At 43.8% G+C, this 21,074-nt stretch overlaps 4 protein-coding genes across 9 annotated transcripts in view; 2 read left to right on the top strand and 2 right to left on the bottom strand.

Annotated features, from left to right (window-relative positions):
• Positions 1-687, bottom strand: part of WDR76 (WD repeat domain 76) — a 51,261-nt gene extending 50,574 nt beyond the window's left edge. For 2 of the 5 annotated variants that reach the window (XM_069558854.1, XM_069558856.1), the window contains exon 1: positions 529-687. The gene's annotated coding sequence lies outside the window, so the exon portion shown is untranslated. The remainder of the gene's footprint in view (positions 1-528) is intronic. The other 3 variants (XM_069558857.1, XM_069558855.1, XM_069558860.1) reach the window with 3 other exon arrangements.
• Positions 675-13,481, top strand: MFAP1 (microfibril associated protein 1). The gene is made up of 9 exons (XM_069558862.1): positions 675-977; positions 4,896-5,115; positions 6,228-6,357; positions 6,627-6,814; positions 7,553-7,661; positions 7,765-7,925; positions 8,844-9,003; positions 11,732-11,821; positions 11,915-13,481. The coding sequence occupies exons 1-9, from the start codon at positions 899-901 to the stop codon at positions 12,095-12,097; spliced, it is 1,320 nt and encodes a 439-aa protein (XP_069414963.1). The 5' UTR covers positions 675-898; the 3' UTR covers positions 12,098-13,481.
• A 362-nt stretch (positions 13,482-13,843) lies between these two features.
• On the bottom strand, positions 13,844-17,791 carry HYPK (huntingtin interacting protein K). 2 transcript variants are annotated; one of them, XM_069558863.1, is made up of 5 exons: positions 17,678-17,791; positions 14,912-16,826; positions 14,533-14,588; positions 14,145-14,196; positions 13,844-14,009 (listed from the first exon to the last, which is right to left on the bottom strand). In XM_069558863.1, the coding sequence occupies exons 2-5, from the start codon at positions 15,071-15,073 to the stop codon at positions 13,914-13,916; spliced, it is 366 nt and encodes a 121-aa protein (XP_069414964.1). In that variant the 5' UTR covers positions 15,074-16,826; positions 17,678-17,791; the 3' UTR covers positions 13,844-13,913. The 2 variants fall into 2 exon arrangements, with proteins under 2 accessions (XP_069414964.1, XP_070145458.1); XM_070289357.1 differs by lacking the exons at positions 13,844-14,009; positions 14,533-14,588; positions 17,678-17,791 and having other exon boundaries at positions 14,137-14,196; positions 14,912-15,301.
• On the top strand, positions 15,623-20,432 carry SERINC4 (serine incorporator 4). The gene is made up of 12 exons (XM_069558867.2): positions 15,623-15,800; positions 16,259-16,435; positions 16,606-16,784; positions 17,190-17,269; positions 17,508-17,601; positions 17,852-18,063; positions 18,393-18,488; positions 18,608-18,734; positions 19,119-19,191; positions 19,608-19,656; positions 19,793-19,946; positions 20,138-20,432. The coding sequence occupies exons 1-12, from the start codon at positions 15,699-15,701 to the stop codon at positions 20,331-20,333; spliced, it is 1,539 nt and encodes a 512-aa protein (XP_069414968.1). The 5' UTR covers positions 15,623-15,698; the 3' UTR covers positions 20,334-20,432.
• The last annotated feature ends 642 nt before the right edge of the window (positions 20,433-21,074 follow it).

The following is a 21,074-nucleotide window of genomic DNA, read 5'->3' as shown; positions in this document are numbered from 1 at the left end:
TTTTCCAGGCAAAGAGTACTGGAGTGGGGTGGCATTGCCTTCTCCGGGCCTCCCATTAAGACTTACTAAATAAAATTCAAGTTCCTGGAGGACACGAGCCTTTTAACAATATTCCATACTCCTTAGAGAGATCTAAGTGATGTAAACACCAGTGCTTAATAATTACTTACGGACTCATATACAAACACTCCAGCCAGGAATATGTTATAATAGGCAGTCTCCAGAAATGGACAGAACTGGAACGCTTAATAGTGTTCGGATTTCAGACACTATTCTAAGCTGCTTGGGGGATTTTTTTTTTTTCTTGCCACTGGCCTAAATTACCACCACTTGCCCTCAAGTGACCAAAAAATACCTCACCACAATCCGCTCAGCCTCATCAACTGAGCTAATCAAGTGCTGTTAACGGGATTTCTATTCCGATTAAACTCTGAGCTTTCAAATTTGACAATCTTTACAAACTGCAGTTCATTATCTCCTGAGTTTCATTATTCATCACTACCCTGTAATAGTCGGGTTTAGACCAACCTAACGAACAAAACCTTTACTTGAGACTTCCCTCGTCGCAGGGTCTTAACAGCAAATCCCAGTGGAACCAACTTCCCGCGGGGAAGACGCGTACAAGCACTGCGAGACTGAGAACACCGGGGCAGCCTATGGACATGCGCAGTAACAGACTCCACCTTCTAGTCGTAGGCGTCTAGAAGTCCTCCACAATCCCACAATCCTCTGGTCGTATACTTCCGGTTTTTCTAGCTCAGTCGAAGGTGGTGTTTCTATCAGTCGCGGAGCAGTTTCCAGTGGTCCTAGGAGGAGAGGGTTTTATCTGTTCGTTGACGTTGTAGCTGTTCACTTTGAAATCAGTCGAGTTTCAGGAGTCACCGCCGCTGTCGTCAACATGTCGGTCCCAAGCTCACTCATGAAACAACCGCCCATTCAGTCAACGGCTGGGGCCGTCCCGGTTCGCAATGAGAAAGGTACTGTGTTGAGCGGTTTTCCAGTCGGATCTTATCTCTTTCGTCAGGATATTCCAAACTTACCCCGGGTCCACCACCTTATCCCCAGAGATCCTTAAGACCCTGCCCCTATTTCTTCGACTTCCCCGTCAAACTCGGATCCGATCGCGTTGCTGCTTAGAACTCGTCTCCTTAGTAGAACCTGTGTGCTCTCTCGTCCACCAATAAGTTAAGCTAATATAGTGAATGCCTGCTATTTGCATGGCTTTGTGTAGCATACATTTTGTTGTCCATTGTCTGTTTATGGTGCTTTTATAACTCGTATGATTGTAATTACTTGTCCACCTCCGTCTACTACATCGTAAATCAATAACCTATTTGAGGCAAGAACTCTATCTTAAAACTTTTTATCCCTTTCAGCCATCGCAGTGACTGTATTTGTTACATTGAATACAAAATGGTGTAAAACAGTGGTGTAAGGAACTCATAGTCTGTAGATGTGAGACATGCAAAAAAGAGGCACATTCTGAACAAATTTATGGTCTTTCCCACCTATAAAACCTGTCACATAGGTGATATAAACGAAATGCTTTGGGAGGACAGAGAAGGAATAATCTCTTCAGATTGGAATATTTAACTTGATCTTTAAAGGATGGGTAGGATTCTAATGAGTGCAGATGGACGAAGGAAAACTGTACTTGTTTGGGGAGTCAGACTGAAAGTCCGAATTTTTTCAGTAAAGTATTTGGAAAATAATGTCAGTTCTTTTTATCTTTTAAATATACAGTATCTATCTTTGTGCATTCTGCCTTTTGTTGTTGTTTTTTCCTTAAGTCAGCATGACTTTGGTAAGTGTCCTTTGGATACCTGAAGATCTCATTCGTTCACTTTAACTGCTTGTTTCGTCGCTAAGTCCTGTCTGACTCTGGGACTCCATGGGACTGTAACCCACCAGGTTCCTCTGTCCTTGGGATTTCCCAGGCAAGATTACTGGAGTGGGTTACCATTTCCTTCTCCAGGGGATCTTCCCTACCCAGGGATAGAACTGGTGTCTCCTTCATTGGCAGGTGGATTCTTAACCTCTGAGCCACCAGGGAAGCCCCTTTACCTGCTTATAAGTTCCATTGTATAATTAAACCACAGTTTGATCCCTGTTGAGGGACATTTAGTTGTCATTTTGTTACTTTTTTCCCTTTTACAAATAGTGCTTAAATATGTCTCTTTAGTGCACTTGTGTAAAAATTTCTACTAGGGTAGTGTGAATCTACGTTGACACATCATTTATCATTCAGTCCGTAGTTTGCATTAAGATTCACTCTGATGTACATTCTATGGATTTGAACAAATGTATCGGGATATATATCCATCATTATGGTATCACACAGTATTTTCACTTAGTAATATGCATTTTAAGTTTCCTGCATGTATTTTCATGGCTTGATAGCTCTTTTTGTTTTGTTGTTGCTGAGTAATATTCCATCATCTGGATGTACCATAGTTTACTTATCCATTCACCTCTGTGAAGGACAGCTTGGTTGCTTACAAGTTTTGGCAATTATGAACAAAGCTACAATCAATATCCATGTGCGGGTTTTTGTGTTTTGCTCCTTTGTATAAATACCAAAGAGCGGAAATGAGATCATATGGTAAGAGTATGCTTAGTTTTGTATGAAACCACCAAACCATCTTCCAAAGTGGTTGTGCCATTTTGCACTCCCACCCACAATAAATCAGAGTTCCTGTTGCTCCACATTCTTACCAGCATTTGGTATTGTCAGAGCTCTAGATTTTGGCCATTCTGTGTGTAGCAACATCTCATTGTTGTTTTTTTTTTTTTAATTTGCATTCCCTGAAGACATATAAGGGCTTCCCAGGTGGCTCAGTGGTTTAAAAAAATTACTGCCAATGAAGAAAACAAAGGTTTGATCCCTTGGTGAGGAAGAGGCCCTGGAGGAGGAAATGGCAGCTCACTCCAGTATTCTTGCCTGGAGAATCCCCATGGACAGAGGAGCCTGGCGGGCTACAGTCCATGGGGTCGCAGAGTCGGACACGACTAAGCCACAGAGCATGCACGAAGACACAAAATGTGGACCATCTTTTCACATACTTATTTGCCATCTGTATATCTTCTTTGGCAAGGTGTCTATTAAGGTCTTTTACCTCACCTTGTTCTTCAGAATTGTCTTGGCTCTTTTTGACCTCCTGTTCTTCCATATGATTTTAGAATCAGCCTGAGAACAGCTTTTAATGAAATTACATTAAAATTATAGAGCACTGGTCAGTTCAGTCGCTCAGTCGTGTCCGACTCTTTGCGACCCCATGAATCACAGCACGCCAGGCTTCCCTGTCCATCACCATCTCCTGGCGTTCACTCAGACGCATGTCCATCAAGTCCGTGATGCCATCCAGCCATCTCATCCTCTGTCGTCCCCTTCTCCTCCTGCCCCCAATCCCTCCCAGCATCAGAGTCTTTTCCAATGAGTCAACTCTTCACATGAGGTGGCCAAAGTACTGGAGCTTCAGCTTTAGCATCATTCCTTCCAAAGAAATCCCAGGGCTGATCTCCTTCAGAATGGACTGGTTGGATCTCCTTGCAGTCCAACGGACTCTCATTTATTGATTTACTCGGGCACAGTTGCCCTCTTCTCATCTGTGAACATGGTACATTTCTTCATTTATTTTGATCTTTTATATCTTTAAAACAATTATATTTTATATTTTTCCTCCTATAGCCTCACACATCACTTGTTGAATTTATTCCTTAGTATTTTATAGATTAGTTGCTATTGTAAATAGAATTTTCTGTATTTTCTAATTATAGGTAGCCAATGTACAGGTACATTTATTTTTATCTAGTATTTATGCACCTTTCTACTTGAATTTTTTAAGCTTCTCTGGTTATCTTGTATTTTCGACATAAGTAATCATACTGGTTGCAAATTGTGGCAGTTTCTTTCTTTTTAATTCTTACCTTTTATCTCTTTCTTTTCTTATTGCCCTGAAACCATAATACAATGTTGATCAGAAGGTATGATAGGGACAACCTAACGATGCCTACTGTTTTTTAAAGGAGTGCTTCTAATATTTTATCATTAAATATAATATTTGCTATATCTGTTGTTAAGATTGTGTGACTGTAATTATATAAACTTTAAAAAGTACATTACTTTTCCCCCCTGTTAATTTTCTAAGGTTAAGCCATCCTTGTAGTCCTGGGCTAAATTTTAATTATGTCCCTATAGTTTAGAGGGGCTTCTTGGTTAGTTTTTATGATGCCTATATCTATGTTTGTAAATGAAGTCCACCTAAAGTTTTCCCTTGAACTGTCCAGCTTGGTTATCCAAGTTGTATTCATCTTAGAAAATGTTTTGCTTTGTTTTCACTGTTTTTCTGTTCATTGGAACTGTTGTAAAAGACAGATAATCTACTCTTGCAGGTTTGGTAGCACATAAGCTAAAAGAAAAGGTAGAAAGAAAGATTAGAAGATGGAGTTATGTGGTAATAGATTATAGAAAGACTGCCAGAGAAATATCTTGAGGAACTAAAAGAATGAACGCTATTTTAATTTTATATTCCCACTTAAGTCACCCTTACTGTGTGCTGGGCACTGTTACAAATAATTCACTTAAGCATATAGTTAAGGTGGATGTAGTCTCCCTATTAGGAGGGACTTTGTATTGTTTCACTGCCCACCCTTCCTCCACTCATTGTACCCAAGCTAAACTTCATTATCATTAGTTCTGGTGTTCACAGGAATGCCTTCTCATGACTTGGCCTTTGTAGGAAAAAGATGTAGTTGAATAGATGGTTGGGTCAGGGCTCCTTCCCCTGCTTGGACCTGGTTTGCCAGGAATACAGGGCTTTTTTGCCTGGAAAGGCCAAGGGTTGAAGGACATTGGGAAAGAGGTTACTGAAACGTAAGTTCTGTTTCTTACCCAGGTGAAATTTCGATGGAAAAAGTGAAGGTAAAACGTTATGTGTCAGGAAAGAGGCCAGACTATGCCCCTATGGAGTCCTCAGATGAGGAGGATGAAGAGTTTCAGTTCATTAAGAAAGCCAAAGAACAAGAAGCAGAGCCCGAGGAACAGGAGGAGGATTCATCTAGTGACCCTCGGCTGCGGCGTTTGCAGAACCGTATTAGTGAAGATGTGGAGGAGAGGTAATGACAAGGGTTATGTTATCCTGGGCGTGAACCCAGCAATAACTGCTAATACTTGAGTCGCACTTCCTGTGCACCAGGCACTGTTCCTGGTATATTACTTTAACTAATTGTTGTAATCCACATGATGACTTTATGAGGGTATGATTCTCCCCATTTTTACAAGCCAGGAAACTACAGCAGAGTGGGGTTTGGAAAATGACTCAAGGGGATTGAAAGCACAGATCGCTGGTTGGTTTGTTGTGGGGTCTTTGTCGCACAGAGATGTTTTCTAAAATTTGAGAAATTGATCTTTTCCAGGTAGTTATTCTAAAAGCTAATGAGGAGAAATGATACTGATAAAATAGGAGAAAAGGACTGATGAGAGGTCTCATGTCAGAAAGGGACTCCTTCCAACGAAGGATTTTGTGTATTTTGTATTGACTGAGACATTACCTTACAGAGTAGCCAGAGGTTCCCAACTTTCACAGTTCATGTTCTCAGGAGTTCTTTCACAGAGCCTCTGGGCCCAAACAATTCTCTTTATTTTATTAAGTAGTTAGAGCCAAATGATTTAATAAATATTTATGTCCTAGCAACTTAGGAACTTAAAAACTTTAATACCTATAAAAGAAAAACCATTTTTATTTCATGTTTGCATAACCACAATTACTTAGCTTTGGGGTTTGTGTGCCTCTTGGGCACTACCAACTTCTCAAACCTTGGAGTCACCTTGGCACAGTCACTCATTTCCTGTTCTCTGTTGACTTTCATGCAGAACTTGCTTTTTATCACAGCAGCCCAAAAAAAGGTTTATAAAGTCACGATACCATTGAAAGGAAACATAATGTGATCTGCTGTTAAAACTCAACTACGTTGAGCTTTACAGTATATCCCAGTGCACCCATCTAGCCTGGTATAGTGCCCCAGGGTGCCTCAGCATATATGTAATGGTTTAGGTCCAACTTGACTATTTCTTCTGACACTTGGAGTTAGTTTCTCTAGTCTGCACCTCAGTTTCCTCATCTCAGGGCTTCAGTGCTAGTAAAAGGAAACATCATGTCCTGGCGCTCTGTGACTGAGGAAATGTCCTTTTGGTGAGGTTGGTGTTACAGTCAGACACTGTCTTTCAGATTGGCTCGACATCGGAAAATAGTGGAACCGGAAGTGGTTGGAGAAAGTGACTCTGAAGTAGAAGGGGATCCTTGGCGCATGGAACGAGAAGATAGCAGTGAGGAAGAGGAAGAAGAGATTGATGAAGAGGTATGGTTAAGGAAAGTGGGAAGTTCTTTCTGGGTGGAAGAAGAAATTAGGGCCAGTGCTCCTTTGTTGAGGCCTTAGAAGCACAAGATATCTGCTTTTGGCAGAAGTCTGATCCAGTGCTCCCTACTTGTTTTGGATAGGATTGAAATAGAGTGGTACTAAGTTGCATATACTCAACCAGAATTTGTTGAGCTTGATGAGGTAAGAATAAAAAGCCACTGCAGTGCACAGGCCATTTGGCTGACTGGCCTGGACATGTAACTTGATAGGAAATAGAACGGCGTCGCGGCATGATGCGCCAAAGAGCACAGGAGAGAAAAAATGAAGAGCTGGAGGTCATGGAGGTGGAAGACGAGGGACGTTCTGGGGAGGAGTCCGAATCAGAGTCTGAGTATGAGGAGTACACAGACAGTGAGGATGAAATGGAGCCTCGCCTTAAGCCTGTCTTCATTCGGAAGTAAGTATGTCACAAACCAGGCCTGAATCCACATAATTACTGCTTTCTGGGTCTGGAGACGGAAGCCTCTTTTCTCGCTCATGCTCTTCTGAAATGTAGGCACTAAGTAAAAGTCTTCTGTCCAGTGCCCCAGCTCAGCAGAGTGTTTGCTCAGGAGTATCTTGGTGTTGGGCTTCCCAAGTGGCTCAGCGGGTGAAGAACCCACCTGCCATTGCAGGAGCCATGGGTTCGATCCCTGGGTTGGGAATATCCCCTGGAGGAGGGGATGGCGACCCACTCCAGTATCCTTGCTGAAGAATCCCATGGACAGAGGCGCCTGGCAGGTTACAGTCCATGGGGTCGCAAGGAGTCAGACACAAGTGAAGCGACAGAGCACGCACACACGCATCTTGGTGGCAGTCTGAGTTAGTTTTCACATCTCCTTTCCCACTTAAAGAAAACACACCTGCCAAGGTCTTATATTATTTTAAATACAAAATCAAACTTAAGAGCAAATTCCTATTCCTTTCCTAATGGCTAGAAATCCTACAGTCCAGCAGGTTTCTTGATATTCAGGCAGTTCAAAGATGATGGAATTTTGATGTTCTAAAGACCGGAAATGATTCCCACTTTTAGCTCTTTGCAAATAACAGAGCCAGAGACCGTTTGGCTTTGTCTGGTTTGAATGAGACTTGATTTAGGGAACAAGGAGCACTACTCTCAGGACTTTGGGCAATTAACAGGACCTCTGTGCTGCAGGAAGGACCGGGTGACGGTTCAAGAACGTGAGGCTGAAGCATTGAAACAGAAGGAGCTGGAGCAGGAGGCCAAACACATGGCTGAGGAGAGACGCAAGTACACACTCAAGGTGCTGGGCGTGGCTGTGAGGATTGAGTGTGAGGAGTTGTGTGTTTTGGTCTGTCTGAGGGAGAATGAGGAAGTCCAACAGTTGAATTGTTCTCCCTATCCAGATTGTAGAGGAGGAAACCAAGAAAGAGCTGGAGGAGAACAAGCGGTCTCTGGCTGCCCTGGATGCACTCAATACTGATGATGAAAATGATGAGGAGGAATATGAGGCCTGGAAAGTTCGGGAGTTAAAGAGAATCAAGAGGGACAGAGAAGACAGAGAAGCGTGAGTAATGGGATTAGCTTAGAGCTTAATACCACTGGGTGGTCATATTCCTAGTAGGGTAGCTCTTAGGCTCCGCACCTACTGTGGGTTCCATTCTAGCTTTCTTTAGGGTTCCTAGAGCTAGATGTGTTCCCCATAAGTGGAATGTGGCTTATTATAACAGAATCAGGAAAGAGAAACACATTTTGTCAGTGTTTCTCCGCGATAAGAGTGCAGGTGATACTCCCTTTAGTAGTTTCCTAGTTGACACAAACTGGTTACTTGCTATAATCAGTTTTCTGTTGTTGCGTAACAACCCAACCCAAAAGTAAGTGACTTAAAACAATTATTTATTTCTCACAATTTTGGAGGTTGCTATGCAGTTCCTCTACCACACTCAGTTAGACCAAAATCATCTTGGAGCTGTACCACCCATTCCTAAAAACTACTAGGAATGCCTTTTTTTTTTTTTTTTTTTTTTAAGAAAAGGGACCTATGACTCTCCACCCCTAAAAAAGGTTGAAACTGCTGCAGTCTAGTTAATGATGGTGACCCTTGGTTTGTGGTATGTAAGCACATTATTTAAAAAATACCAGTCAAGTCTTATACAGAATTAAATTGATTTTTTTTTAAACAAAGAAGGCTCTTCAGGGAAGGGAAATTCGTAATGTTATAAAATCAAGCAATAGTAGTATGTCTGAACCTCAAAAAAACTAGAATCAACTTTCAGAAGTTTGCAGTACCTGGTCTTGTGAGCGTAATGAAGACTACCTGACCTTTTTATTTATTAAACTTCTGATCTTAATTCCTAACAGATAGTAACTAGAATCTGTGAAGATAAATAATGCTTGAAAGGAGGTGGGACTGTGTCATATTCAGATAACTGGGTCTTTATGAAACTAAAATGAAACTAATAAATAGTTTTCATTCTCTGAACAGACTTGAGAAGGAGAAAGCAGAAATTGAACGAATGAGAAACCTAACTGAGGAAGAGAGGCGAGCTGAGCTTCGGGCAAATGGCAAAGTCATTACCAACAAAGCTGTTAAGGGCAAATATAAGTTCCTACAGAAGTATTATCACCGGGGTGCCTTCTTCATGGTAAGAAGTGAAAAGAGACTGGAATAACCTCCCATTTTCCTAGTCCTGGAATGTTACTTTTACTTACCAATGGTCAGCTTTCTCATTTGCTTTTTCCCTCTGAAGAATATAAAACCAAATAGAGGAAAGCATTCAGAGAAGGTGATGGCACCCCACTCCAGTACTCTGGCCTGGAAAATCCCATGGACGGAGGAGCCTGGTGGGCTGCAGTCCATGGGGTCGCTAAGAGTAGGACATGACTGAGCAACTTCACTTTCACTTTTCACTTTCATGCATTGGAGAAGGAAATGGCAACCCACTCCAGTGTTCTTGCCTGAGAATCCCAGAGACGGGGGAGCTTGGTGGGCTGCCGTCTATAGAGTTGCACAGTCAGACACAACTGAAGTGACTTAGCAGCAGCAGCAGAGGAAAGCATTGGCAACAGGATTTCAGAAATGGCAGCAACTGTTCCCTTTTGGCCTCAGCTCTCAGGAGGAAATGATGTAACAGCAGAATTGAGGAACTGAAAGAGAGAGTGATCTATACTAGACTAGACTATTTAGGTCCCTCAGATCACTTAGATATAATTTTTCATAGCTGAGAGATTTTGTTTATGAGAAAACCAAGCTCTGCAAAGAGCTTTACATTAACTCATGTTTGGCTGATTTAATTCACTTCCTTCTCAGCGGACAGAAAGTGACTAAATCTGACCCAAAAGATGTTAATTATCTAACCATTATTTGTAATGCCATGATCTTTGTTCTTTATATAAAAACCAAAGTCAAAACAGCTGTCTGTTAACCCTGTATAAAATGAAAAGGACTGCTTCCAAATTATTTGGATTAGCACTAGTGATAATTCCTTAATAGAGAGATAGCAGGAAAGGAAATGGGAGAATTGATGACATTACTCCAATGATATGTGGTATGTTAAATTATTTCCTGATATTAAAGAAGTTTGTATCAAAAAGTAATCTAGCTTTTTCAGATGCTGTTTAGCAAACCTTAAGTATCTCCACTGCAGGTAAATTCCTGCCTTTTGCTGTTTAGTTTAGTTCAGTGAAGTCGCTCAGTCGTGTCCGACTCTTTGCGACCCCATGGACTGTAGCCTACCAGGCTCCTCTGTCCATGGGATTTTCCAGGCAATAGTACTGGAGTGGATTGCCATTTCCTTCTCCAGAGGATCTTACCAACCCAGGGATCGAACCCAGTTCTCCCACATTGTAGAGAGACGCTTTACCGTCTGAGCCACCAGGGAAGTAGATACCAGTAAAATTTTAAAACTTTAAAAAATTTTTTAAATAAGGATTCCTTATTCTTCTCCCACCAAAATCAGTCTATCTAATCAGCAGGAAATATTTGCTTATGTTGTTTTCCAGCCCACGTAGCTTTCTAGATAGGAGTCAATGGAGATTATTAATTACTTCTTAGGTTGCTTCAAAGTCATAAAATATCATTGCTTTAGCATTTCAACAGTTTTAATAATCAAGCTCCTTAGAAAACCAGTGCATTCCTAAGATACATAAGGAAAGGTTCATGTGAAAGTCTTTTGGTGCAATACTGAAATATCAACTCTTCTCATTGGACAAGGAGGGTGAAGTGGAAATGGCTTTGAGATTAAATGAGGTACTTTCAGGCTCTAACAAGGAGAAAAGTTGGGTCTCATGAAAGGCCTACCTTTAAATTGGGCCTTTCAAGAGCTGATGGGAAGAGTGTATCCCAAAACTGTTATTTAGCTCTTCCGTGAAACTTTCCTTAAGATGGTGCTGTTTTAATTCTTTCAGTACATATGTTTATGGTCTGTATCATACACATTATAGTCGTATTTATATGTTGGTTTGAAACTATTCTGTATAGTTTTATACAGTTCATTAAGTAAACCTTTTGAGCATTTAGTGTATGAAGGGTAGTACTAATTAACACAGCCATGGCTTCTTGCCCTCAGAAGGCTTACAATCTAATAATAAAGCTAAGGGTCACAGAGAGTCAGAGACGACTGAAGTGACTTAGCAGCAGTACACAGAGGAATTATGCTTATTTAATAAAAGAGAGAACCTCTCAAAGTTTTTGAGCACGACAAAGGTATAATGAGGGTTGTGTTTTAGGAAACACATTAATCTAAAGAAATGTGTAAGGTTGATTACACGGAAAAACTGTAATAACCAAAGTAATAAGAATCTAGAGAGAATCTTGGTCCTATTACAGGAGTTAAGTCAGGAAGAGGCTGATTTGGAAAATTTCAGGGATCTGGTTTTCACTTTAGTCTTGAGTTTGAAATCCCAACAATACCTAAGATATATATCGGGCAGTAGAAGAATCAGGATTAGAGATTTGAGAGGCCTGTATGAAGTTGAAATCATATGAGTGAATGAATATATTGAGTGAAAAGAATATAGCCAACCTTTAGGAAATAGCTACATTTTAGAGAAAAAGACAACACAAAGGAAAAAAAGGAGTATCATCTCCTCAACTTGATGTAAGCTTTTGGTTCAGTAGGTTCAATGCCCTCTGGTTTCTTTTTATCCTTTATTGTAAATTTTAATGAATTTGTAGTTTGAGGGACTTCCCTGATGGTCCAATGGTTACAACTCTGCACTTAAACTGCAGGGTGGGGTGTGGGTTTGATCCCTGTTCAGGGAACTAAGCTCCCATATGCTGCCCAAATAAATTTAAAAAATAATTTTAAATGGTTTAAAAAATGAAAGATAAATGATAAATAAAGCTACAAGATTGATGACTTTTTTTTACAGGATGAGGATGAAGAAGTATACAAGAGAGATTTCAGCGCACCTACCCTGGAGGATCATTTCAACAAAACCATTCTTCCCAAAGTCATGCAGGTATGGGCAACCTTAATGACATGAGAGAAAAGTAACGTATTGAGGCTGGACCATGATAAATCTGGTGGTATAACTCATCATCTATCCATACAGGTCAAGAACTTTGGACGCTCTGGTCGTACCAAATACACCCACCTTGTGGATCAAGACACCACCTCCTTTGACTCAGCATGGGGCCAAGAGAGTGCCCAGAATACCAAGTTCTTTAAACAAAAGGCAGCCGGAGTACGAGATGTATTTGAACGGCCGTCTGCCAAAAAGCGGAAAACTACTTAGAGTTCAACTACTTATTCTTGCAGCTGTGGGACACAAGGGGAAATCTCAGCATCTGGTCCTTCATTTGTTTTTACTGCTATTCACATGGCCCCTGTATCCAGCCTGCTGAACCTACTGCCATACCTGTGGCACTGGGCAAACCCAGTCACTGAAAGTGCTTTGTGAGGTTTGGACTCATGCTGAGAAGCCTGCAAAAAAAGCACTGTCCAGGTAGGATTAGAGGCTCCCACTTAGGACTATTTCTGAGAAATCTTGAATGTCATTACTGTTCCGGCTTCCCATATTCACTTGGGACTGTTCCAAGTTTCTTTTACCAGCTCTGAGCTTGGGTTAGAAACATGGATGGGCATGTAAGTGGACAATGTATTATTTCTGCCTTACAGGAAATCTAAAGTCATTGAAAACCTGTTTTGCATTTTTGGGTAAATTTTTCTAGGCAAACATACTTTTTGATCCATTTATGTGCAAGTGTCAAGAAATAAAAAAATCATACACCAAGAGGTTTTTTAGCATATCAGAAATAAAATGTGCAAGCTGATAAATATCTATTAACTAGGATAAAAGACAGCAGGGAATTGTCAGGCAAAGGATGTTTCACATTTTATCATACCCTTTCACCTCAGGAACAAGCACAGATGCTAGATAAGCTATATTGTAAGCGGCACCTAGATTTATTCTCTGAGCAAATATGTGATTGTCATTGCTGTCTAAATTGTAGCTGTATATAGATCAAAACAGGACACACAATACACAGAATCCAAGCAGCACACCAGTACCTGCTTGCCCAGCTCATATACCAAGGAGGGCACAGTGCTCTTGAGCTGCAGTGTAGTGACATCATGCTGGCTATCATTGGCAGAGTTAAGTTTTTCATTTAATATGTACTACATAACCACCCTGCATATGGCAGAATATTAGGAGCCCTAGGGGTTATAAAGAATGACATTTAACCAGTGGGAAGACTTAGTTCTATATTGCATTTAAAAATGAGAAGGGCAAGGTCTTTTCACAATCTTTAAATGCCCCACTAGGAGAATCATTCATAAATCCCTAAATGTCCTAGGATAAAAATATGAGTGCAAATAATTACTATGAAGTAATAAATACAAAGATGTACGTAAGTCACTGTTGTATGTGCCAGGAGACAAAATCGAAGAATTATCCTAGAGTCAAAATGAAAGTCAGAGCTACTCACCTGCTTGTCACTTCTTAAAACAATCTATCAGATATGTATCATTTTACAGCTGAGGAGACAGAAGCTTAGCAAGGGTGACTTGGCCAAACTTCATCAACTTCTAAACTGCTTTCTCTCTATGTTAGAAAATGGAACCTTAAGGTGTAAGTGCTGTGGTTCAGAATTAATTAAAATCTTTTCAGAAATTAATTCTAAGACATAACCTTTGATAATTTCTTATTGAAAGTTACCGTGTTCCCACCTCAATACCTAAACTGTAACTCACAGTGGCTTATGAACTGGATTGGTGACTTATATCTGTATACAGTGGCTCCTAGACAGGTGTTGGCCTTTCAGCTATTGGTGAGCTACCCTAGAGATACATGCCATGGGGTATTAGTGCACCTTGAATATTGCTGAGAATTAGTCATATGAATGAGCCTGGTCTGCTACCTAACATCTGAACATGAGGTACTCTTCTAAACTGATCCTCAACATAGGTTCATTAAGGGTTCTACTCCAAGATGTAAACTGCCCACAGTAAAATAAAATATATTATACTTGGTCCAAAATTATAAAACTGCAACTTAAAAGACATCTTTATTGAAATAAATTAATCCAATGGATCTGAGAAAACCCAAATCAGTTGGTTAGGGCAATAAGAGCTTCCACCACGTTGCCCATGTGTTCCCTCAAGCTCCGTTCTGCTGCTGCTCGGGAGATCTCCATCTCTGTCATCTGCAGGGAAAGGATCAATGATTTTACCGAAGCCACCTGGTCAATATGGTGCCAGCAAAACCTGAAGACTCCACTTGTTTCAGGAAACAAAAGACATATTCCCCACCCACAGAGTAGTTAGGCATTACTACTCACTATCAGCTCCAGATCTTCCTTCTTGATGGTGACTTTTGCCAGTTCCTTCTCCCTGAAAATATTCAGGTACGTTAGTCCTCACTTTCTACCTCCACTATAAACTCCCAGAAAGGATCATTCCCAGTTGTGCCTTACAAATAAATGACTTGATAAACACTGCTGACTGATAACACAAAAGGACTCCCCCTTGCCTAACATCCCATCCCCTGGAGTATTTATAGCAGGCAGGTGTTATCAGGAGGTCTTTCCTTCCACCAACAAAACAGCAAAGTTGTAAATCTTAGGTCTGCAGAAATTGGTGACAGAGCTGAACAGTACGAAGTACAAAAGCCTAACAATGGCTTTTTTCTGTCTGGGGTAAGGAGTAGGGCAGGTAGCTAAGACTTACCGCTCCTGTTTGGCTTTCTGCTCCCTGGACCGTCTATCTCCAATCACGGACATGGCCTATGGGAAAGACAGATCAAGTTGCTGCTCTGCTACTCACAATTCCTAACAATCTAAAATACCAGTAACAAGCGAGTGAGGTGTGGATTCACAATGACGAGCGTACCAAGAACCCGGGCCTACGTTTAGTTCAATTCTGTGCACCTGAGACCCATTTTAAACCCTATCTCCATCAAGCGGAGGGGCCCAGTGACGGTTCAGTTTCCCTCTCGCTGCCTCCCACCAGCGGGATGGGGGCCCCTCCTGGAACCAGGCTTGCCGTTTCGGCCTCCGAGCCCCGTCTGCTCTCATCCCGCCCAGACACGCTGCCCGGCCAACCTCACCGTCTCCAGATTGGAACTCTGGATCTCCTTCTCTTCCGCATAGTCGGTGACTCGCTCCAGGTCCGCCGCACCACTGTCATGCTTCCGTGGCTTCTCCGGAGGCCGCTCCGGACCGCTCGTCTCTGTCTCCAACTCCAGCTCTACGTCCCCCTCTGTCGCCATATCGATCCCACGCGCCGCCCCACAGGCCCGGCCCCGCCTTAGAAGGACTTCCGGGAACTGCCAAACAACTTCCGCCGGGATGGAATGGAGGCGGGGATGGGGGGAGGCGGGGCTGGCCCTGGGCCACACCTTCTTTAGTGCGCTGGTTCTAGAAGCTTCAGCAAGCAAAGCAGTTCGGCTCTCACACTTCCTTTCGGGCTTGTACAGTGTTTTCTGCCAGGCCGTGTCCCAGACCTAACCCGTCACCACTGCAGACCATCCCAGCCTTTCTTAAACTAGGTCCAGCCCACACACCAAAGGAACTCTGTTCAAGATGAATGACGTGTAATCCTAAACCAATTAAGAATGCTAATCTACAGACCAGATAGGCAAACTGCTCCCTAATCTGGGGAGAACAGCCTGAGAAGCCCAAGGGCCCTGGGAAGAAAGTAGTTTCACAGGGATATCTGCATTTTCCACGACCCGGGGGGTCGGTGTTCTTTTCCTGGTATCCCTCCCCATTCTGCCTTAAACTGGGTGAACAGCCCGGGATTGCAGGAGTCCAATGGGCTGAGGACGAAAGAAAGCTTCTACTTTCTCATCTGCCTTCCCTCTGGTGGACCTGGGCTTAATCCCTGGGATAAGGATGGTGGGTGCAAAAGCGGTCACAAGTCCCCACACCTCCCTCCGCCTGGCACCGCAACGCAGGGGAGTCAGCAGTGTCATAGTGAGTCCTCCCTTCTATCAGGTGAGAGGGTACGTGGGCAGAGAACTCCCCAGAGCAAGAGCTGGCTGAAAAGGGGAAGGGAATGGTGGCTGAAGCTGTGGAGGAAAACCCACGGGAGCTGGTAAACATGGCAGACCTGCCATTTACTGCTGAGGCCCTTCTGCTTCTTTGAGTCTCTCCTCCCATGCTCCTGGTACCAGATATTTAGGTCTTGGGAAAGATTAAGAGGCCAGATGTGGCAGGCTCTTAGGAAGTTCTGCCAGTTATGTTAAGCTCTTATGATGAAAGCTCTACCTGACATCAATGGAAAGCAATCCTAAATAGCTTGGAACCAGACAGTCTGAGAATTCCTAAATGAGAAGAGAGGGGAGGGGGAAATTTTGGAATTCAGCCTCATGAGTTCACCTCACAAATGTATTGATGTAAGCCTATCCTCAGCAAGTCTCTCCCTTGCTGCCCTGCATCTGCTCTACCCTCAGGTGTCCTGCTGTGAGCCTGTTCCCTGTACCTGCTGCTGCCCTTCGAGGTGGCCCCCTCTCACAGAGCCTCCCTGTAGCCGCCTGTTCTACATCCTCCTCCACGTGGGGACCTCAGCAGTCTGCTGCCTCCTGCTGTCAAGGACAGTGGTAGAAAGAGTCTGGGGCAAGGCACATGGGGTACGTGGGAAGAGGCTGGGCTGCAGTGGGAAAGGATAACAGGAGAAAGTCTGAGGTAAACGAGATTTGGACTGAGGGTAGGGGACAGATGAGTGGACGTACCCATGGGTAGGTACTCCTCTGTGCACGACAACTTGTCCAGCCGTTTTTCACATGTACCTTCCCTTCAGATCCAGATGCCCTCAGGGCTGTGTACCCATCTGTTTGGCCACTCTCACTGCCCAGTGCTGAGCGGCTCTGGGGCTGTATACCGCATATGTGCAGGAACTGCCACCTTCCACCTGCTGCAGGCTGTGCTGCTGATCGACCTCCACTCCCGCAACAGCCTAAGAGCACAGCTACATAATAGGTCTGTGTATACTCTTTGGGTGGGGAGAGGACAGGGAGGGAAGTAGACACAAGCTGAGTAAAGGAAATTTCCAGATGAAGTCATAGCACTGTAAAAAGACAGAGAACAGGTTTAAGTCCCTGCTTCCACTATACTTGCTGTGTAACCACAAGCCACACACTTACCCTCTTTGATCTTCTAGTTTCCTGAAATGGAGGTAACAGTGGAGTTACTATATGCAAACCCTCCGTCAACTCTAGAACACTGTCCAGATGTCATTTAGGTATCAGGGTCAGAATTTGGAATAGGCTGTGATCAGCTGCCAGTTCCTCCCTTCCTCTATTTAGCCTCTTTTCTCCCCTTTCCTATAGTTCTGCTTTCTCCTTTGCCTATTTTTCTGATACATTTTCTTTCCCTCTTAACCAGTTTCTGGCTCCTCAAGCTGCTATTCTTGCTAGGTCTCTGTGCTGTTGCCTTCTGCATCCCTGATGAGCATCTCTTTCCAGGTACGTTCTATTTCATCCTGATCAGTTAAAAGATTTCATCCTAAGTTAAAAGATGTTCTAAGAAAAAATCTTCCCTGCCAGTCCAAATGCTTCCAATGCAAGGGATGCGCATTTGATCCCTGTTTGGGGAACTAAGAACCCACAAGCCTTGCAGCACAACCAAAAAAAAAAAGGTAGGAAGAGGACCAGGAGTAATGATACGATCAGTTACATTTTCCTACTGGTGCCTCACTTGCAGCCTGGCATTACATTGGAATATGTGGCGGCTTCACGTTCATCCTGCTGCAGTTGGTGCTTATTACTGCCTTTGCTCATTCCTGGAACAAGAACTGGTAAGGAGCACATAACCCTGAAGGCTTCCTGGGAAATCTGACATTACTAGACCCATTCAGGTTGGGCAAAGGATATGACAGGTTGATGATCCAAAAACTTCCAATTAAGCAGTATGGAAAAACTCAGGAGTATGATGGCTGTAGGCCAGGTGGGATAGGCAAGTCTCACCAGTCTTCTGAAGGGAAATAGCTGATAATGGGTAAAAACAAGAGTTGGAGCCCCAAGCCACTGCCCACTTCCCACCTTTAGGCAAACAGGTGCAGCCCAAGACTGCCGCTGGTTCCTGGCTGTGCTGCTGACCACCCTGGGATTCTACAGCATGGCGGGTGCAGCAGCCGCGCTCCTGTTCCACCACTACACACACCCAGCTGGCTGCCTGCTCAACAAGATGCTGCTTAGTCTGCACCTTTGCTTCTGCGGCCTCCTCTCCTTCCTCTCCATCGCTCCCTGCGTCCGCCTCAGTGGGTACATGCCTTACAGCATTTAAGATTTGGGGGGCCTTTAGAATAGCAAATTCCACCATCCTCAGTCACTTCAGTCATCTCTCTCTACAACCCCTTTGCAACTCTATGGACTGCAGCCCACCAGGCTCCTCTGTCCATGAGATTTTCCCATGGCAGACTTACCATGGAGCCACCGGGGAAACCCAAATAGCAAATTTCATTTGCTTCCCTAATCTCAACCATTCTCTGCTTCCTCCAAAGGGTGGGGAGACAGAAGCACAGATTAGGGTAGGAGTTGAGGAAACTAGTACCCAGTAGGCTAAAGCAATGATTTCCGTTCTCCCCAGAGCAACCTCGCTCTGGCCTTCTACAAGCCTCTATCATCAGCTGCTATATCATGTACCTGACATTCTCTGCACTATCCAGCCGTCCTCCAGAGAGGGGTAAGGAAAGGACCTGGATTCTTAACAAGGTTTACCCCTGCTAAAACCTTTTTTGCTCCTGCCAAATACCTAGCTTTGTTCTCATCATCTTTCTCTTCTGTTGTCTTGCCCTTTCTCAGTAATCCTTCAAGGACAGAATCACACTCTGTGCCTGCCTGGCCCGAGTAAAATGGAATCCCATACACCAGATACTTCTCTGGCAATGATGAGTGCTGGCATCATGTATGCTTGCGTGCTTTTTGCTTGGTGCGTAAAAGTGTCAAGGGAAAGGTGTGAGAAGGGAGGATGCTCACAAGGACAGGGATGGTTAGGAGATAGTCTGGGGCCATGGTTTATTTAAACTTTAAAGGTAAGAGGAAAGCTCCCCATGAGCAAAAACAATTTCTAAGAATAGCACCCGTCAGATGATCTGTATGAGACGAAGTGGACAGGGGAAATGACTTGAGAAACTTTAAAAGCACAAAAGATTTCAGGGCCCTCACATGAAAAAATTTCAAAATTTTTGGGGGAAAGGGGCTTTGGGAGATCACTACCCTCCTGAGTTACTGATATGGATCCTCTGGCAGTAAATGCCATCAGGTAACCTTCCTGCTATTTGACTGTATCAACTTGAGAACTCTCTCTTCTCAGCAACGAGGCTTCTTACCTGGCTGAGGTATTTGGGCCCTTGTGGATCGTCAAGGTTTACAGCTATGAGTTCCAGGTGAGGATGGATAGCTCAATATCCCCAATACCCCAACCCCCTTCACACACAACCACACACACACACACATCCTATCAACCTCTACCCAAAATGCTCAGATTCTAGCTGTGGTTACCTTTTATTGAGTACCCACAATACGCTAGGCACTGTGCTAGATACTTTACATACACAATCTCATTTAATTTAGTCCTCACAACAACCCTGTGAGGTAGGTGTTTGCTCCATTTTACAAATGGAGAAATTGAGGCACAGAAGGTTAAACATCTTACCAAAGTTCCCATAGCCAGTCATATACTGGAGCTAGAATTTGAACCCCGGTGTGCCTCCACTTGTCACACCACACCCATCTTTTTAAAGTTTCCTGTACTATTTCCCAGACATTCTTCTTCCAAAACATGCTGCCTTTCATCTTACAGAAGCCCTCACTCTGCTTCTGCTGCCCTGAAACAGTGGCACCAGAGGAAGGCGAGTGTCAAGTGAGGATCCGTAAGTGTAGATTTCTGCAGAATGCCAAAGGGTGCAAATGCCTTCAGGAAAGAGGCTGGGGAAGGGAAGAGGTGTTTCAGCAGCTCTGCTACCAGCAGTTCTTTTCTCTCTCCAGGGCCAAGAGGTGTGGCTGCGAGACCAGCTGACCAAGAGACCTCTCCAGCTCCTCCAATGCAAGTCCAGCAGCTTTCCTACAGCTATTCTGCTTTCCACTTCGTCTTCTTCCTTGCATCACTTTATGTCATGGTTACCCTCACCAACTGGTTCAGGTAGGATGGAGGGGGGCCTGGGATACTCTTCCGAAAACCTAGTTGTTTTAGGGAAAAGAGCACTTCAAGGCCAGTCCTGAGTTCTCCCGAGACACACGAGTCTACCATATTCTTTGGTGGGGCAGTAGGATAGCTCTAAGCTCTGAGTCACGGCCCTGCAGACTCTCTAACCAGAGACTTTGGTTCCACAGCTATGAGGGAGCAGAGCTGGAAAAGACCTTCATCACAGGTAGCTGGGCTACCTTCTGGGTCAAGGCTGCCTCATGCTGGGCCTGTGTACTCCTCTATCTGGGGCTGCTACTAGCACCATTCTGTCGGTCCCCCACCCCGGACCCCCAGCATCCTCTCTTCAGGCGACACTGTCATCGTGTCAGTATTGCCAAATGACAAGTATCCAATCTAGGTACTTTAAACAAACTGGAGTTCCCTTGAATGTGTATCCCTAGTCTTAACTCACAGGAGCTGTCCAATCCAACAGATTCCTCAAAGACACAATGGGAAGTTACCTCCCTTTAAGTTGAAGTCAGTAGTATGTCTGACTTGAAAAAAGTGGCCACACACACCCTAATTCCCTGGGCAGAGTATCTGACTCACTGGAGCTACCATTACTTTTTCAACCCAGCTCAAGAGCCTGATTCCAAGTCAGCAGCTCAGGAATCACTGCTAATCCAGCAGACAGGGTGGCACCAGCTCATTCCTGGCTCTCATGGTAGAGAGGGGGGCAGGGAAAGACCAAAGGGGACCAAAGACTTACTTGGCACTGCCTTTGGCAACAAAAAGGAAAACAGGCGTTCACCCCTGGGTACAGGGATGTAAGAAGCCCAGAACCCTAGAACAAACCAGGGCATGGGAAGAAAGGCGCACAGAGACTACCGTAAGTTTTAATCCTGATGTTGAGGTCAAACGCAATGGGAAGAGAACATCTACTCTCATTCCATAAGGAATGACAGAAGAGAATGTGAACACTTGAGAGCAGCTAACCACGGGAACTCCGTCAGCAGCAGAGTCTGGGCCAACTTTCAAGCCTAGGCACAAACTGAGGAAGAATGAGGAAGAGGGAGCATAAATCTAGGTCTTGTAGCCTTCCTTCTGAGGGCCTCAGCTCCTTCCTCAGGATGATGTTCCAGG

This window comes from Ovis canadensis, chromosome 18, assembly GCF_042477335.2.
Source record: "Ovis canadensis isolate MfBH-ARS-UI-01 breed Bighorn chromosome 18, ARS-UI_OviCan_v2, whole genome shotgun sequence".
Taxonomy (NCBI): Eukaryota; Metazoa; Chordata; class Mammalia; order Artiodactyla; family Bovidae; genus Ovis; species Ovis canadensis.
The sequence above is the reverse complement of the archived record's forward strand: the minus strand, read 5'-3'. Positions and strand labels throughout refer to the sequence as shown.

What these genes read in the sequence shown, in the direction of transcription:
- HYPK (XM_069558863.1), bottom strand. Translation starts at nt 15,073, where the DNA reads ATGGCGACAGAGGGGGACGTAGAGCTGGAGTTGGAGACAGAGACGAGC. An exon ending in AGAGTTCCAATCTGGAGACG is followed by an intron (nt 14,589 to 14,911) that starts GTGAGGTTGGCC and finishes TCTTTCCCATAG; the next exon opens with GCCATGTCCGTGATTGGAGA. An exon ending in AGGAAGATCTGGAGCTGATA is followed by an intron (nt 14,010 to 14,144) that starts GTGAGTAGTAAT and finishes CTTTCCCTGCAG; the next exon opens with ATGACAGAGATGGAGATCTC.
- MFAP1 (XM_069558862.1), top strand. Translation starts at nt 899, where the DNA reads ATGTCGGTCCCAAGCTCACTCATGAAACAACCGCCCATTCAGTCAACG. An exon ending in AGTGAAGATGTGGAGGAGAG is followed by an intron (nt 5,116 to 6,227) that starts GTAATGACAAGG and finishes ACTGTCTTTCAG; the next exon opens with ATTGGCTCGACATCGGAAAA. An exon ending in AAGAAGAGATTGATGAAGAG is followed by an intron (nt 6,358 to 6,626) that starts GTATGGTTAAGG and finishes GTAACTTGATAG; the next exon opens with GAAATAGAACGGCGTCGCGG.
- SERINC4 (XM_069558867.2), top strand. Translation starts at nt 15,699, where the DNA reads ATGGTGGGTGCAAAAGCGGTCACAAGTCCCCACACCTCCCTCCGCCTG. An exon ending in CAGCCGTCCTCCAGAGAGGG is followed by an intron (nt 18,489 to 18,607) that starts GTAAGGAAAGGA and finishes GCCCTTTCTCAG; the next exon opens with TAATCCTTCAAGGACAGAAT. An exon ending in AACAGTGGCACCAGAGGAAG is followed by an intron (nt 19,657 to 19,792) that starts GCGAGTGTCAAG and finishes TTCTCTCTCCAG; the next exon opens with GGCCAAGAGGTGTGGCTGCG.